At 49.3% G+C, this 14448-nt stretch overlaps 1 protein-coding gene across 2 annotated transcripts in view; it reads left to right on the forward strand.

The window, feature by feature from the left end:
- Positions 1-14448, forward strand: part of LOC102946597 (myosin-IIIb) — a 144354-nt gene that overhangs the window by 66692 nt on the left and 63214 nt on the right. For both annotated transcript variants that reach the window (XM_037902509.2, XM_037902510.2), the window contains exons 16-18: positions 7905-7951; positions 8299-8364; positions 12640-12759. In XM_037902509.2, coding sequence (XP_037758437.1) covers positions 7905-7951; positions 8299-8364; positions 12640-12759 — 233 coding nt within the window. The remainder of the gene's footprint in view (positions 1-7904; positions 7952-8298; positions 8365-12639; positions 12760-14448) is intronic.

The following is a 14448-nucleotide window of genomic DNA, read 5'->3' on the forward strand; positions in this document are numbered from 1 at the left end:
ATCTTTTTTTGAGATGGGCCGACCACATTTGCACACAGTATTCAAAATGTGGGCGTACCATGGATTTATATAGAGGCAACATGATATTTTCTGTCCTATAATCTATCCCTTTCTTAATTATTCCCAGCATTCTTTTAGGTTTTTTGACTGCTGTTGCACGTTGAGTGGATGTTTTCAGAGAAGTATCCACAGTGACTTCAAGATCTCTTTCTTGAGTGGTAACAGCTAATTTAGACTCCATCATTTTATATGTATAATTGGGATTATGCTTTCCAATGTGCATTACTTTGCATTTATCAACATTAAATTTCATCTGCTATTTTGTTGCCCAGTCACCCAGTTTTGAGAGATCCTTTTGTAGCTCTTTGCAGTCTGCCTGGGTCTTAACTATCTTTAGTAATTTTGTATCATCTGCAAATTTTGCCATTTCACTGTTTACCCCTTTTTCCAGATCATTTATGAATATGTTGAATAGGACAGGTCCCAAAACAGACACCTGGGGGATACCACTATTTACCTCTCTCCATTCTGAAAACTGACCATTTATACCTACGCTTTGTTTCCTATCTTTTAACCAGTTACCAATCCATGAGAGCACCTTCCTTCTTATCCTGTGGCAGCTTACTTTGCATAAGAGCCTTTGGTGAACGACCTTGTCAAAGGCTTTCTGAAAATCTAAGTACACTATATCCACTGGATCCCCTTTGTCCACGTGATTGTTGACCCCCTCAAAGATTTCTCTAATGATACCTCAATTTGGAACAGTTCCTCAGATCTGTCACCTAAAAAGAATGGCTCAGGTTTGGGAATCTCCCTCACATCCTCAGCCGTGAAGACCTATGCAAAGAATTCATTTAGTTTCTCCGCAATGGCTTTATCGTCCTTGAGCGCTCCTTTAGCACCTCAATGTCCAGTGGGGCATAAAATAACACCATAAGGGTAGAGAATACAATATAGTGCTTTTGTAGTGCTACTAATCATATATCCCCACTGGTGGGCTGAGGACTGGATGACATGATAATGCAATGAGACAAGGTGGGTGAGGTAATATGTTTTATTGGACCAACATGTGTTGGTGAGAGAGAACAGCTTTTGAGTTGCACAGAGCTCTTCTTCAGGTCTCTAGTGACACAAGTAGGTCCAGTAAAAGATATTACATTATCTCCCTTGTGTCTTTAATATCCTGGGACCGACACAGCTACGACTACATTGTGTATGATAATGCGATGACTTTTAGTACTCACAGGCGAAAACAAAGTTCCTTAAACAGGAGCAAGGCCAGCCGGTCTTTCTCTCAGGAAGAAAGTCCTTCAGATGAGTTGCAGTGCTGGCAGGAAGGGGGATGAACTTTGGGTATGTCTACACTACGAAATTAAGTCAAATTTATAGAAGTCGATTTTTTAGGAAGCGATTTTATAGAGTCGATTGTGTGTGTCTCCACTAAGCGCATTAAGTCGGCGGAGTGCGTCCACAGTACCGTGGCTAGCCTCGACTTTTGGAGCGTTGCACGGTGGGTAGCTATCCCACAGTTCTTGCAGTCTCCACCGCCCATTGGAATTCTGGGTTAAGCTCCCAATGCCTGATGGGGCAAAAACATTGTTGCAGGTGGTTTTGGGTACATGTCGTCAGTTGCCCCTCCCTCCATGAAAGCAATGGCAGACGATCGTTTCGCGCCTTTTTTCCATGCGGGTGCCATACTGCTTTCAGCAGACGGTGCAGTAGGATTGCTAACGGTCGTCATCAAACCACTGCTTTCGCTGCAACTCTGCTCTCCTGCTTTTGTCTCGATAGTGAATTTCTCCATGTTGGCAGTCATGGGCTCCCGCTTCCGCTGCAGCTCTGCTCTCATGAATCCACCTCGCAGGTCCTCTCGTTGTTCTCTATAAATATCTATTCTCTTGGCATCTGTCATCAGCCACTGCTTCCACTGCAACTCTGCTCTCCTGCAGACACCATACCACGGCAAGCATGGAGCCCACTCATATCACCGTGGCAGTTATGAACATTGTAAACACCTTGCGCATTATCATGCAGTATATGCAGAACCAGAACCTGCAAAAGCAGTTGAGGAGGTGACGGCAGCGCGGTGATGACAGGACATGGCGAGGACATGGACACAGATTTCTCTCAAAGTACAGGCCCTGGCAATTTGGCCATCCTGAGGCAATGGGGCAGGCTTATGCTGTGGAACGCTGATTCTGGGCCCGGGAAACAAGCACAGACTGGTGGGATGGCATAGTTTTGCAGGTCTGGGATGATTCCCCTGCCCTGAAGCGCAGGAATACCAAGATGAGAGCAGCCCTCACAGTTCACAAGCAAGTGGCGGTAGCCCTCTGTAAGCTTGCAATGCCAGACAGCTACCAGTCAGTCAGGAATCCATTTGGAGTGGGCTGTGATCCAAGTAGCCAACGCAATCACTGAGCTGCTGCTATCAAGGGTAGTGACTTTGAGAAATGTGCAGGTCATAGTGGATGGCTTTTGCTGCAATGGGATTCCCCAACTGTGGTGGGGCAATAGACGGAACACAAATCCCTATCTTGGGACCAGACCACCTTGGCAGCCAGTACATAAACCGAAAGGGGTACTTTTCAATGGTGCTGCAAGCACTGGTGGAGCACAAGGGCTGTTTCACCAACATCAACGTGGGATGGCTGGGAAAGGTACATGATGCTCACATCTTCAGGAACTCTGGTCTGTATGAATAGCTGCAGGAAGGGACTTACTTTCCAGACCAGAAAATAACCGCTGGGGATGTTGAAATGCCTATAGTTATCCTTGGGGACCCAGCCTACCCCTTAATGCCATGGCTTATGAAGCCATACACAGGCACCCTGGACAGTAGTCAGAAGCTGTTCAAATATACGCTGAGCAAGTGCAGAATGGTGGTAGGTTTCAGAGTAGCAGCCATGTTAGTCTGTATTCGCAAAAAGAAAAGGAGTACTTGTGGCACCTTAGAGACTAACAAATTTATTTGAGCATAAGCTTTTGTGAGCTACAGGTCACTTCATTGGATGCATTCAGTGGAAAATACAGTGGGGAGATTTATATACATAGAGAACATGAAACAATGGGTGTTACCATACATACTGTAACCAGAGTGATCACTATGGTAACACCCATTGTTTCATGTTCTCTGTGTATATAAATCTCCCCACTGTATTTTCCACTGAATGCATCCAATGAAGTGAGCTGTAGCTCATGAAAGCTTATGTGCAAATAGAATGGTGGTAGAATTTGCATTTGGATGTTTAAAAGTGCGCTGGTGCAGTTTACTGACTCAGGTAGACCTCACCGAAACCAATATTCCCATTGTTATTACTTCTTCCTGTGTGCTCTGCAATATCTGGAGAGTAAGGGGGAGACGTTTATGGTGGGGTGGGAGGTTGAGGTAAATTGCCTGGCCATTGATCACGTGCAGCCAGACACCAGTGTGGTTAGAAGAGCACAGCAGGGTGTGCTGCACATCAGACAAGCTTTGAAAACCAGTTCCATGACTGGCCAGGCTATGGTGTGACAGTTCTGTTTGTTTCTCCTTGATGAAAACCTGCCCCCTTGGTTCACTCTACTTCCCTGTAAGCCAACCGACCTCCCCCCTTCGGTCACCGTTTGCAGAGGCAGTAAAGTCATTGTTGTTTCAAATTCATGCATTCTTTATTAATTCGTCACACAATTAGGGGGATAACTGCCAAGGTAGCCCGGGAGGGGTGGGGGAGGAGGGAAGCACCGGGTGGGGTGGTGGAGGAGGGAACGACAAGGCCACACTTCATTTCAAAACTTATTGAATGCCAGCCTTCTGTTGCTTGGGAAGTCCTCTGGGGTGGAGTGGTTGGGTGCCTGGAGTGCCCCTCTTTCCCCCACATTTTTGGGCATCTGGGTGAGGAGACTATGGAACTTGGGGAGGAGGGTGGTCGGTTATACAGGGGCTGCAGTGGCAGTCTGTGCTCCTGCTGCCTTTCCTGCAGCTCAACCGTACCCTGGAGCATATCAGTTTGATCTTCCAGTAGCCTCAGCATTGCATCCTGCCTCCTTTCATCACACTGCCGCTGCCTATCATCTTGATCCCGCCACCTCTCCTCTGCTCCCGCCACCTCTCCTCTCGCGCGTCCCTCCTGCCCTCGCGTTCATTTTGTGCTTTTCTGGACTCTGACATTGCTTGCCTCCACACATTCTACTGAGCCCTTTCAGTGCGGGAGGACTGCATGAGCTCAGAAAACATTTAATCATGAATGCAGTTTTATTCGTCTTCTTATCTGCGCTAGCCTCTGAGACGGAGATGCTAGTCGCAACGTTGAAACATTTGCAGTTGCGGGAGGAAAAAAGGGAGAGTAGTATTTAAAAAGACACATTTTAGAGAACAATAGGTAGATTCTTTCACGGTGAACCAAGCTGTTAATATTACATAGCACATGTGCTTTCAGTACAAAGGTCATTTCCCCCCACCCCCCCAAATCTCTGGGATGATCGCTTCACCCCTCCCTACACCCCGTGGCTAACAGCGGGGATGATTTCTTTTCAGCCGCAGGCAAACAGCCCAGCAGGAACGGCCACCTCTGAATGTCCCCTTAATAAAATTCCCCTATTTCAACCAGGTGACCATGTATGATATCACTCTCCTGAGGATAACACAGAGAGATAAAGAACGGATGTTGCTTGAATGCCAGCAAACACCGGGACCATACGCTGCCATGCTTTGTTTTGCAATGATTCCGGACTATGTGCTACTGGCCTGGCGTGGTAAAGTGTCCTACCATGGAGGATGCAATAAGGCTGCCCTCCCCAGAAACCTTTTGCAAAGGCTTTGGGAGTACCTCCAGGAGAGCTTCATTGAGATGTCCCTGGAGGATTTCCGCTGCAGCCACAGACATGTTAACAGACTTTTCCAGTAGTTGTACTGGCCGCAAATGCATCCCAAGTCTTCAGGGTAAATTAATCATTAAATATGCTTGCTTTTAAACCATGTATTATATTTACAAAGGTACACTCACCAGAGGTGCCTTCTCCACCTTCAAGGTCCGGGAGCCCACCTTGGGAAGGTTGGAAGGGTATTGGCTCCAGGGTGATAAATAGTTGCTGGCTATCGGGGAGGACGGTTTCATCCTCCTTTTCATCTTCATCTTCCTCGTCCCCAAAATCCTCATCCCTGTTGTGTGAGACTCCCCCCTTGCAGAAGTCCACGTACAGGGGTGGGGTAGTGGTAGGGGAACCACCTAGAATTGCCTGCAGCTCATCATAGAAGCGGCATATCTGTGGGTCTGACCCGGAGCGGCCGTTTGCTTCTTTGGATTTTTGGTAGGCTTGCCTGAGCTCCTTAAGTTTCACACAGTACTGCTGCGGGTCCCTGTTATAGCCTCTGTCCTTCATGCCCTTGGAGATTTTTTTTCAAATATTTTGGCATTTCATCTTTTGGAACGGAGTTCTGAAAGCATGGATTTGTCTCCCCATACAGCGATCAGATCCAGTATCTTCCATTTGGTCCATGCTGGAGCTCTTTTGCGATTCTGGAACTGCATGGTCACCTGTGCTGATGAGCTCTGCATGGTCACCTCCGCTGATGACCTCGCCATGCTGGCCAAACAGGAAATGAAATTCAAAAGCTCCCGGTGCTTGTCCTGTGTACCTGGCTAGTGCATCTGAGTTGAAAGTGCTGCCAGAGCGGTCACAAAGGAGCATTCTAGGATAGCTCCCGGAGCCCAATACTGTCTAATTGCATCGACGGTACCCCAAATTCGACCTGGCGATGTTGATTTCAGCGCTAATCCCCTCGTTGGGAGAGGAGTACAGAAATCGATTGCAAGAGCCCTTTAAGTCGGCAAAAATGGCTTTGTCATGTGGACGGGTGCAGGGTTAAATCGATCTAACACTGCTAAATTCGACCTAAACTCGTAGTGTAGACCAGGGCTATGATGCAAAGTGCGACGAGAGAAGAGAAGGAGAGCTGAACTGAAGATTTTTTCCCAGAAGTTTATTTAAGAAGCCCAAGGGTTGCATAGTTCATCCCCCTCATTATTTTGTCCACCAGTGAGGCGTACTATCCATAACACCAGTTTTGATCTATTAATTTCTAGTTCCACGCCTTCCGTTTCTCCAAGCATAATTTCAACCGTCCTTGGATTATATCAACATGGCCTTTTTGCGTTAGACTAATCCAGCTTCTTTGGTTCTCTGCCACGTGTTTCAACATTCATTGTTGTAAACAATTTGACCTATTTTTTATGGTTATTGTAACATTTTAGGAACTTTCACTCATTTCTTAGTTTTGAGCTTACAATTGAGGTACATTTTGTAGGCCCAATAGTCACAAAACAATCCTCCTTTTGGGAAGCAAATTCTTTCAGTATGTTCACCTTATACAGAAGGTGTGCTTCAAATATATGCATTTCAGCTAGTAGTATTTATAGTTACAAGTTAGAAAACTATTTACGTTTTACGAACATCCAGCCCACCAGTTTGTAACAGTTCTTTAACTTGTTTTGTTCTGTACTTTTCTCATCTCTGTTTTGGATGCTAAATTCCGAACCAGTTGGGCATAGGAGGTACACCCCAACTTGCGCTAGGATATGCTGTTCATGTATTTTGGCTTCGACAGACTTCCTATTTTCTAATGCCAAAGATCACTTCAACTTTGCAAAGTGCTGTGGGATATTTGACATGGGTGAACGGAATTGCAGGGAGAGTATAATACATTCAGTTAGCCTAACTTTCCAACATGTGTGCGCGTGCTTGCGCGCGCACACACACACACACACAATATGTATATTATATAGGGCTGCCAATTAATCGCAGTTAACTCACGCAATTAACTCAAAAAATTAATTGTGATAAAACATTAATCTCAATTAATCGCAGTTAAACAATAGAATACCAACTAAAATTTAATAAATATTTTTGGTGTTTTTCTACATTTGCAAATATCTATTTCAATTACAACACAATACAAAGTGTACAGTGTTCACTTTATATTTTATGTCTTGTTCAGCTCCTCCAGCTACCTGTTGGCATTTAGCAAATTAAATAAATAACCTGGGTCTCAGCATTTTTCTGTCCTTGATGGGATTTCCAACTCTTTCCAGTGTAGCTCTATGGGCAAATGTCATTAACATCTTGTTTGCTTACCTCTTCCAGATTAATGAAAATGTGAAATAAGACTGAACCTCATCCCCCCAGCTCATTTCTTTGTTGTTTATCTTTGTCCTGTGTTTATGGTCTTTCGGCCAGTCTTCAGTTCAGGTGACAATGTTGTATCCATGTTGTGCGAGACTGTATCACATCCTTCACTAAATTCAATGCTATTTTATCTGTTTTTAACCTCATCCTGAAATTATTTAAATAACTCACCTGGTATGACTCTTTATAAGCCTCCCATGCTGACTGTTGCTCATAGTTGAGTTGTCTTCGTGATATTCAGTGTTGTGTGGGTTCGGGGGTTTTTTGTTTTTGTTTATACTGTTAACATTCCCATTATTCTGATAGGGATAAAAGTTGCAAGGTAGTAGTAATTGTCAGGATCCCTCTTCTTACTTTTTTTTTAAAATTGGCACTATTTCTGCTTTTCTCCTTTCTTCTCACACCTCCCCAGTTGTCCCTGACTCTTTCAAAGATGGTGGCCGGTTGTTCAGTAAATTGATTAGCAATTTCCCTCAGTGCCCCAGATGCTACTTCCTAGGTTGTCTGTTTTATGTACCTGCACATTTTCCAAGTGTTCCTTTCCTGCTCTTAAGCTCATTGTTTTACCAGGGTTTCGTTCATTTGTATTCAGCATGTGAAGCTTAAACGTTTTTCTGGGGAAGAGGGTTTACCAGGACAAGCTTTCTGCACCTGTGGGGAGGTTTCCGTGTCTGCTGATGGTTTCACCTGGTTTGAGGGATGGGGCTGCAGAACTCAGTGTTACCTTTTTCTTTATCCAGCCACAGTCTCCAGAACAGGGACTTTGATGCCTCACATTAAAGCCAAGGTAAGAACCATGGGGTCCCCAGGACAACCAATAACTGGGTCCTGGTGGCATGATTCTCCCATCTGGGATGTCTACAATTAAGGTGGGGGGAGAGAATGAGGACAGGCAGCCCTGCACATTGGAATCTGTCTCTGCTCCTATAGCTCTTCCTCCTTTTGTGGCAGTGGGCTTTCCCTCTTGTCTCCCTGGCACATGCATACTCACTTTTTCCTCCTTTGAAATCCATTCTCTTGTCCTTTTCCCAGCACCCTATGGGCTTGATCTTCAGATAGAGACAGGGCTCCGGGCTGGGAGCTCAGGGGAATGATGTTGGAGTATGTGATATACATGTTTAGGTCTGGTTTCAGGTCTTGCCAGGAACAGACAATAACTTCAACAACACACGGAAGCAATCAGTGGGTGCTCAATTCCGGGTAAAGTACTGTTGTTTTGCTATGCTTATTTAGTAACATGCAAGGAAATGCCGAAATGGCCCCCAGGAACCCAAACATAGTCAATAGAGCTCCGGGCACTTGGAGAAAGGACTTTTCTGAGCTATAAGTGCAGGCTGTAGTGAGGGGAAAATCTTGGCTTGCGCTGCTGAGAGGGAGCTCCCACTGCCAGAGCCCTGGCTGGCACTGCTGATGGAGTTTTCACCAACAGGACCATGGATCCAGGAGGGTCTGGTTATTCTTTGTTTGCAGTGTTGTTGTAGCTGTGTTGGTCCCAAGATATTAGCGAGAAAAGGTGGATGAGATCATGGGTGGTGGGAAAACCCTGGGCTTGGGGAGACTAGCCCCCAGCCCTGCCCCTTCTGCCCAAGGCCCTGCCCCTTCCACACCCACCGGAGCCCAGCCCCCACTATGGCCACTGGCCCCTGCCCAGCACCACCCCCCCGCCCCCCCCCCCGCCACACACACTGTGGCTGCTAGCCCCCCCCCCCCCCCCCCCCGCCACACACACACACTGTGGCTGCTAGCCCCTGCCCCAGGCTAGCACCCCCAGAGCACCAAAGAGCTGGGCAGAGCGGCCCCAGCATCCCCGGGCCATGCCACCCAGCCCAACCCCCATGGCCAGCATGCCTTGGCCACACCGACCAGCCCAACACCCAGCTGACCGGCATCCCCTCCCCTGAAGGCGCCCCCCAGCCAAGCTGCGAGCGCTGGGCCGGTGGGCGGTGTGGCCGGAGCAGCCCTGGTCCCAGCGGCCCCAGCACAAAGGGAACAGCCTTACAGCAGGCAGGATGGGGCCTGGGCAGTACTGGGTTTACCATGGCCCCGGGCCCAGGCTCCAAAGTGGCCCCGGCCAAGCCCACACTGCTTGGGCTGCAAGGTCCCACCAGCTCTTCTCTGCCCACCATGCTCCCCTGCGGGGGCAGAAGCTTGGTCCTGCCGGCTGCTGGGGCTCATGCTGCAGGGCAGGCTCCGCCCGCACCCACCGGCAGCCAAGCTCCCCCCTCCCCCGCCTCTTCTCCCAAGCGTGCCGTGTTCCCACCCCTCCCCCTTCCAGCGCTTCCCCTGCCACCGAACAGCTGTTTGCCGGCGCTCCTGGAGGGAGGGGGAGAAGTGGGGTTGCAGCGCATTCGGGGGAGGAGGCGGAGAAGAGGCAGGGGCGGGGCCTTGGGAAGGGGGTGGAATCGGGGCAGGGCTGAGCAAAGGCGGGGCCCTGCACTCCCCCTACACATACCCCCTCCAGCCCCCTGCCATGAGCTGCTCAGAGCAGGGGGCTGGGAGAACCCCCACAACCCCAACCAACACCCTCAGCCCCCTGCCCTGACTCCTACACCCCTTTACACTTCCCTAGCCCCCTGCCCTGACTCCTGCACCCCCCATATACCCAGCCCCCAATGCCCTCACTCCTGCACCCCCCCACATCCCCATCCCCACCCTGAGCCCCAAACAGGAGCTCCTGCAACACCCCCCCACACACACTTTCCCACCTGCACCTGTCGCACCAAACAGGAGCTGCCCCAGGTAAGCGCTTCTCATCCCAACCTCCTGCCCCAACCCTGAGCCCCCTCCTGCATCCTAACTCCTGGCCAGACCCTGCACCCCAGCCCACTCCTGCACCCTAATTCCCTCCCAGACCTTGCATCCCCAGCCTTGACTCCTGCACCCCTCTCACACACCCCCAGCCCCCTGCCCTCCCTGACTCCCATACCCCTCCCCACATCACCACCTGCACCCCACGCACCAAATGGGAGCTGCCCCAGGTCAGCACTCCACACCCCAACCCTGAGCCCCCTCCCTCACCCTAACTCCCTCCCAGACCCTGCACCCCTAGCCCTGAGCCCCCTCCCGCACCCTAAGTCCTGGCCAGACCCCGCACCCCGACATTTTTTTATAAAGCACTCTTATCCAAAGAGCTTTACAATAGTTAGCTAACAGTACAAACAATATTTGGAAAGATCATTGTGGTTTGCCGAGACCCCCAGCGATTTTCAAGTGGTGTTTGGAAAAATAAGTTAGACGACAAGAACAATCAAGGTACCTCACTTCATTTTCATTTACTTGCTATTACTTATAGGAGGAGGATGAAGAAAAAAAGAATGAAAAACGAGGGTGGGGGGGGAGATAAGAGCAAATGTTCTTTTTCTTGGCTGGGTCCCAAGACGGGGCCCCAAAAATGAAGCTGAGCACAGGGCTCCACTAACTCTAAATCCGCCACTGGGGCTGACCTTTCCCCCACAGCTGCCTACGCCGCAGCCAGGGGCTGACTCCCCACTCCCCAAGCTCTGCATGCCACTGCCAGGACAGGGGCTGACCCCTCCCTCGCCCCAGCTCCCTGCACAAGTGACAGGAGCTGGGGCTGACACCCTCTCCGCACTGCTGCTATGGGCTGGGGCTGGCCCCTAACCCCCACAAGCTCCGTTCTGGCTGGGGTTGGGGCTGGGGCTGACCCCCAAAGCTCTGCTGCCTGACACCACACGTCGCCACCCCCCACACGCATGTTCCTCCACGCCCTGCTGGGGGGGGCACCGGACTTTTTTTGTAAACTGGGCATTTGTTCATTTGCTCTCGCCAACTGATTAGTTGGCGAGAGCAAATGGGATAAATGTCCATTTTTGTCAAAAAAGACAGGAAGGCCAGGACAGAGCTTAAAAAGGGAACTGTCCCTGCCAAATGGGGATGTATGGTCACCCTATCTCCAGACAAGTGGGTCCTGAGGGAGTCTGGCCAGGGCAGGGGCAGACCCTGGCCTGGCTTATCGCGCCACTCCTGAGAGGCTGGAGTGATTTCCCCAGCCTGGCACTGGACCAGCCCCGGATGCGCTGCCAGCTCAGCCTGGCAGACGCCGCCACCTTCCAGCAGGGCCGGTGAGTGTGGCCAGGGGGCAGGGTGTGAAGGAGTGGGTCTCTGGAGGTGTCGGGGGGTGGGGGGGCTGCTGGCCAGTGGAGGGCCTGTTGGGGGGCGGTGGGGGAGGTCTGTGTGTTGGGATGCTGGGCAGTGTGGGGTCTGAGTGGGGTGCTGTGTAGTTGTAGTGGTGGGCTATGGGGAAGTGCATTGGGCAGTAGTGGTGCGGCTGTGTGTGGGGATGCTGGGCAGGGGTGGTAGTGTGCAGGCCGCTGTGCATTTGTGATGGAGGGTCTATGTGGGGGGCCGCTGGGCATAGCAGTTCCGGGGGACGCTGGGCATAGGGAGTCGGAGGCTGTGTGGCACGGCATGGGCCCACCCCTAAGGGGAAGGGCCACGCTGGCAGCACAGGGCTGGGCGGGCCACTGTGCATCTGGCAACTTCCGGTTTGTATACAGTGCACTTGCACTGGGCTGGGTGGAGCAGGGCCAGCCCCACCATGCTATGCCGCATTGCCCCTGGCTGGCCTCTCGCTCTGGGGACCGACCTCCCCACGCCATGCTCCTTTGCCCCCATGGGGCCCCACAAATATGTTTGGCGCATGGCCCACAAAGGTTAATCTGGCCCTGGTCCTGGAGGTGGAGCATGGGCACGGACGTGTCAGACTGTTTGTGAAGGTACAGTCTTCCCATGCCTATGATGCCAGCCACCCATGGATGAGGTAATGTTATTGATATTAGTATTTGTTGGCGAAAGAAGCAAGCTTTCAGTTTCAAGCTGACACAGAGGCAATGTACTCAGAAAAAAGAAAAGGAGTACTTGTGGCACCTTAGAGACTAACCAGTTTATTTGAGCATGAGCTTTCGTGAGCTACAGCTCACTTCATCGGATGCATAGCATATCGTGGAAACTGCAGAAGACATTATATACACACAGAGACCATGAAACAAAACTTCCTCCCACCCCACTCTCCTGCTGGTAACAGCTTATCTAAAGTGATCATCAAGTAGGGCCATTTCCAGCACAAATCCAGGTTTTCTCACCCTTCCCCCCCGCCCCCCCCCACACACACATACAAACTCACTTTCCTGCTGGTAATAGCCCATCCCTCTTTGAAACCTCTCTTTATAATGCGCATGATAATCAAGGTGGGTCATTTCCAGCACTAATCCAGGTTTTCTCACCCCCCCCCCCACCACCACACCCCCCTCCAAAAACCAGAGTGTCACAGCTAACTACAAGTTGGTACAGATAAGGAGTTCACATGTTGCAAAAGGCCATTCAGAATGAAGTGGCCAGTTGACACCTCTATAGTCCTAGGACAAAGGAGGGTGAGTGGGTTACAGATTGTTGTAATGAGCCAAAAATCAGGAAATTATTTGGCATTTGCTGACCTGTGTCACCGCCTCCTGCTAGCATTCACTATCCGTGCTGATGGAGCGAATGTACTCTGCTAACCCACACTTTGTGCGCTGCATCAAACCGAACAGCCAGAAGGAGCCGGGCGTGGTTGACAGCCAAGTTGTGCTGGAGCAGGTGAGTGAGGGGCTCAGCATCCCTTCAACCAGGTCCTGTTAGGAACCAGACCTGTGACAGAGCAGGGGGCTGGATACAGCTGGGACTGGGCAGGACAAACCCCATTGTGAGGGTGGGGTTTGAAGACTGAATGGCTTGAATGAACACTGAAAGCTTATTCTTTCAGCAGGAGGGGCAATGACGGGGGCAGGGAGCAGAGAAGGCATAGCTCTTTCTCCACTTAAACTCTGAGTGTTTAGGGTTCTTCTCCACACTCCAGGACTCTGGCACCAAAATTCATACTCCAGCACTCCCTCTACCACTTTTGCTAATTACAGCAGGATCTGCCTCCCAGGGCACTAGCACTAGAGATCCCACTCCCAGCCCCCTAGTAAGATGCACAGTCGGGTGCATGCTGTTGCTGGGATTCAAGATCCCAGCCTCAGATGGTACTTTCCCGACTGAGGTGATAGCTCTCTTCTGAGGAGAACTGTCTTTCGGGTGAGTAAAATCCCATGGGAAGCAAGTCTAGGGGGAAAAACAATTGAAGACAGTTGGCAGTTTTTCAAAGAGACATTAAGGGCACAAGAACAAACTATCCCACTGCATAGGAAAGATAGGAAGTATGGCAAGAGACCACTCTGGCTTAACCAGGAGATCTTCAATTATCTAAAACACAAAAAAGAGTCCTACAAAAAGTAGAAAATCTGTCAAATTACAAAGGATGAATATAAACAAATAACACAAGTATGTAGGGACAAAATTAGAAAAGCCAAGGCACAAAACGAGATCAAACTAGCTAGGGACATAAAAGGAAACAAGAAAACATTCTACAAATATATTAGAAGCAAGAGGAAGACCAAGGACAGAGTAGGCTCGTTACTCAATGAGGGGGGAAAGACAATAACAGAAAATGTGGAAATGGCAGAGATGCTTAATGACTTCTTTGTTTCGGTTTTCACCAAGAAGGTTGGTGGCGGTTTGACGTTTAACATAGTGAATGCCAGTGAAAATGAGGTAGGATCAGAGTCTAAGTAATTTTTGACTTGTTCTTTCCCTATTTTAGACAAGCTATATGTCTTCAAATCACCAGGGCCTGATGAAATGCATCCTAGAATACTCAGAGCTGACTGAGGAGCTATCTGAGCCATTAGCAATTATCTTTGAAAAGTCATGGAAGACAGGAGACATTCCAGAAGACTGGAAAAGGGCAAATCTAGTGCCCATCTATAAAAAGGGAAATAAGAACAACCCAGGGAATTAAAGACCAGTCAGCTTAACTTCTGTACCCGGAAAGATAATGGAGAAAATAATTAAGTAATCAATTTGCAAACATCTAGAAGATAATAAGGTGATAAGTAACAGTCAGCATGGATTTGTCAAGAACAAATCGTGTCAAACCAACCTGATAGCTTTCTTTGACAGGGTAACAAGCCTTGTGGATGGGGGGAAGCGATAGATATGGTATATCTTGACTTTAGTAAGGGTTTTGATACTGTCTCGCATGACCTTCTCATAAACAAACTAGGGAATTGCAATCTTGATGGAGCTACTATAAGGTGGGTGCATAACTGGTTGGAAAATCATTCCCAGAGTGTAGTTATCAGTGGTTCACAGTCATGCTGAAAGGACATAACGAGTGGGGTCCCGAAGGGATCAGTTATGGGTCCGGTTCTGTTCAATATCTTCATCAGTGATTTAGATAATAGC

The sequence above is a fragment of the Chelonia mydas genome, chromosome 5 (genome assembly GCF_015237465.2).
Source record: "Chelonia mydas isolate rCheMyd1 chromosome 5, rCheMyd1.pri.v2, whole genome shotgun sequence".
Taxonomy (NCBI): Eukaryota; Metazoa; Chordata; order Testudines; family Cheloniidae; genus Chelonia; species Chelonia mydas.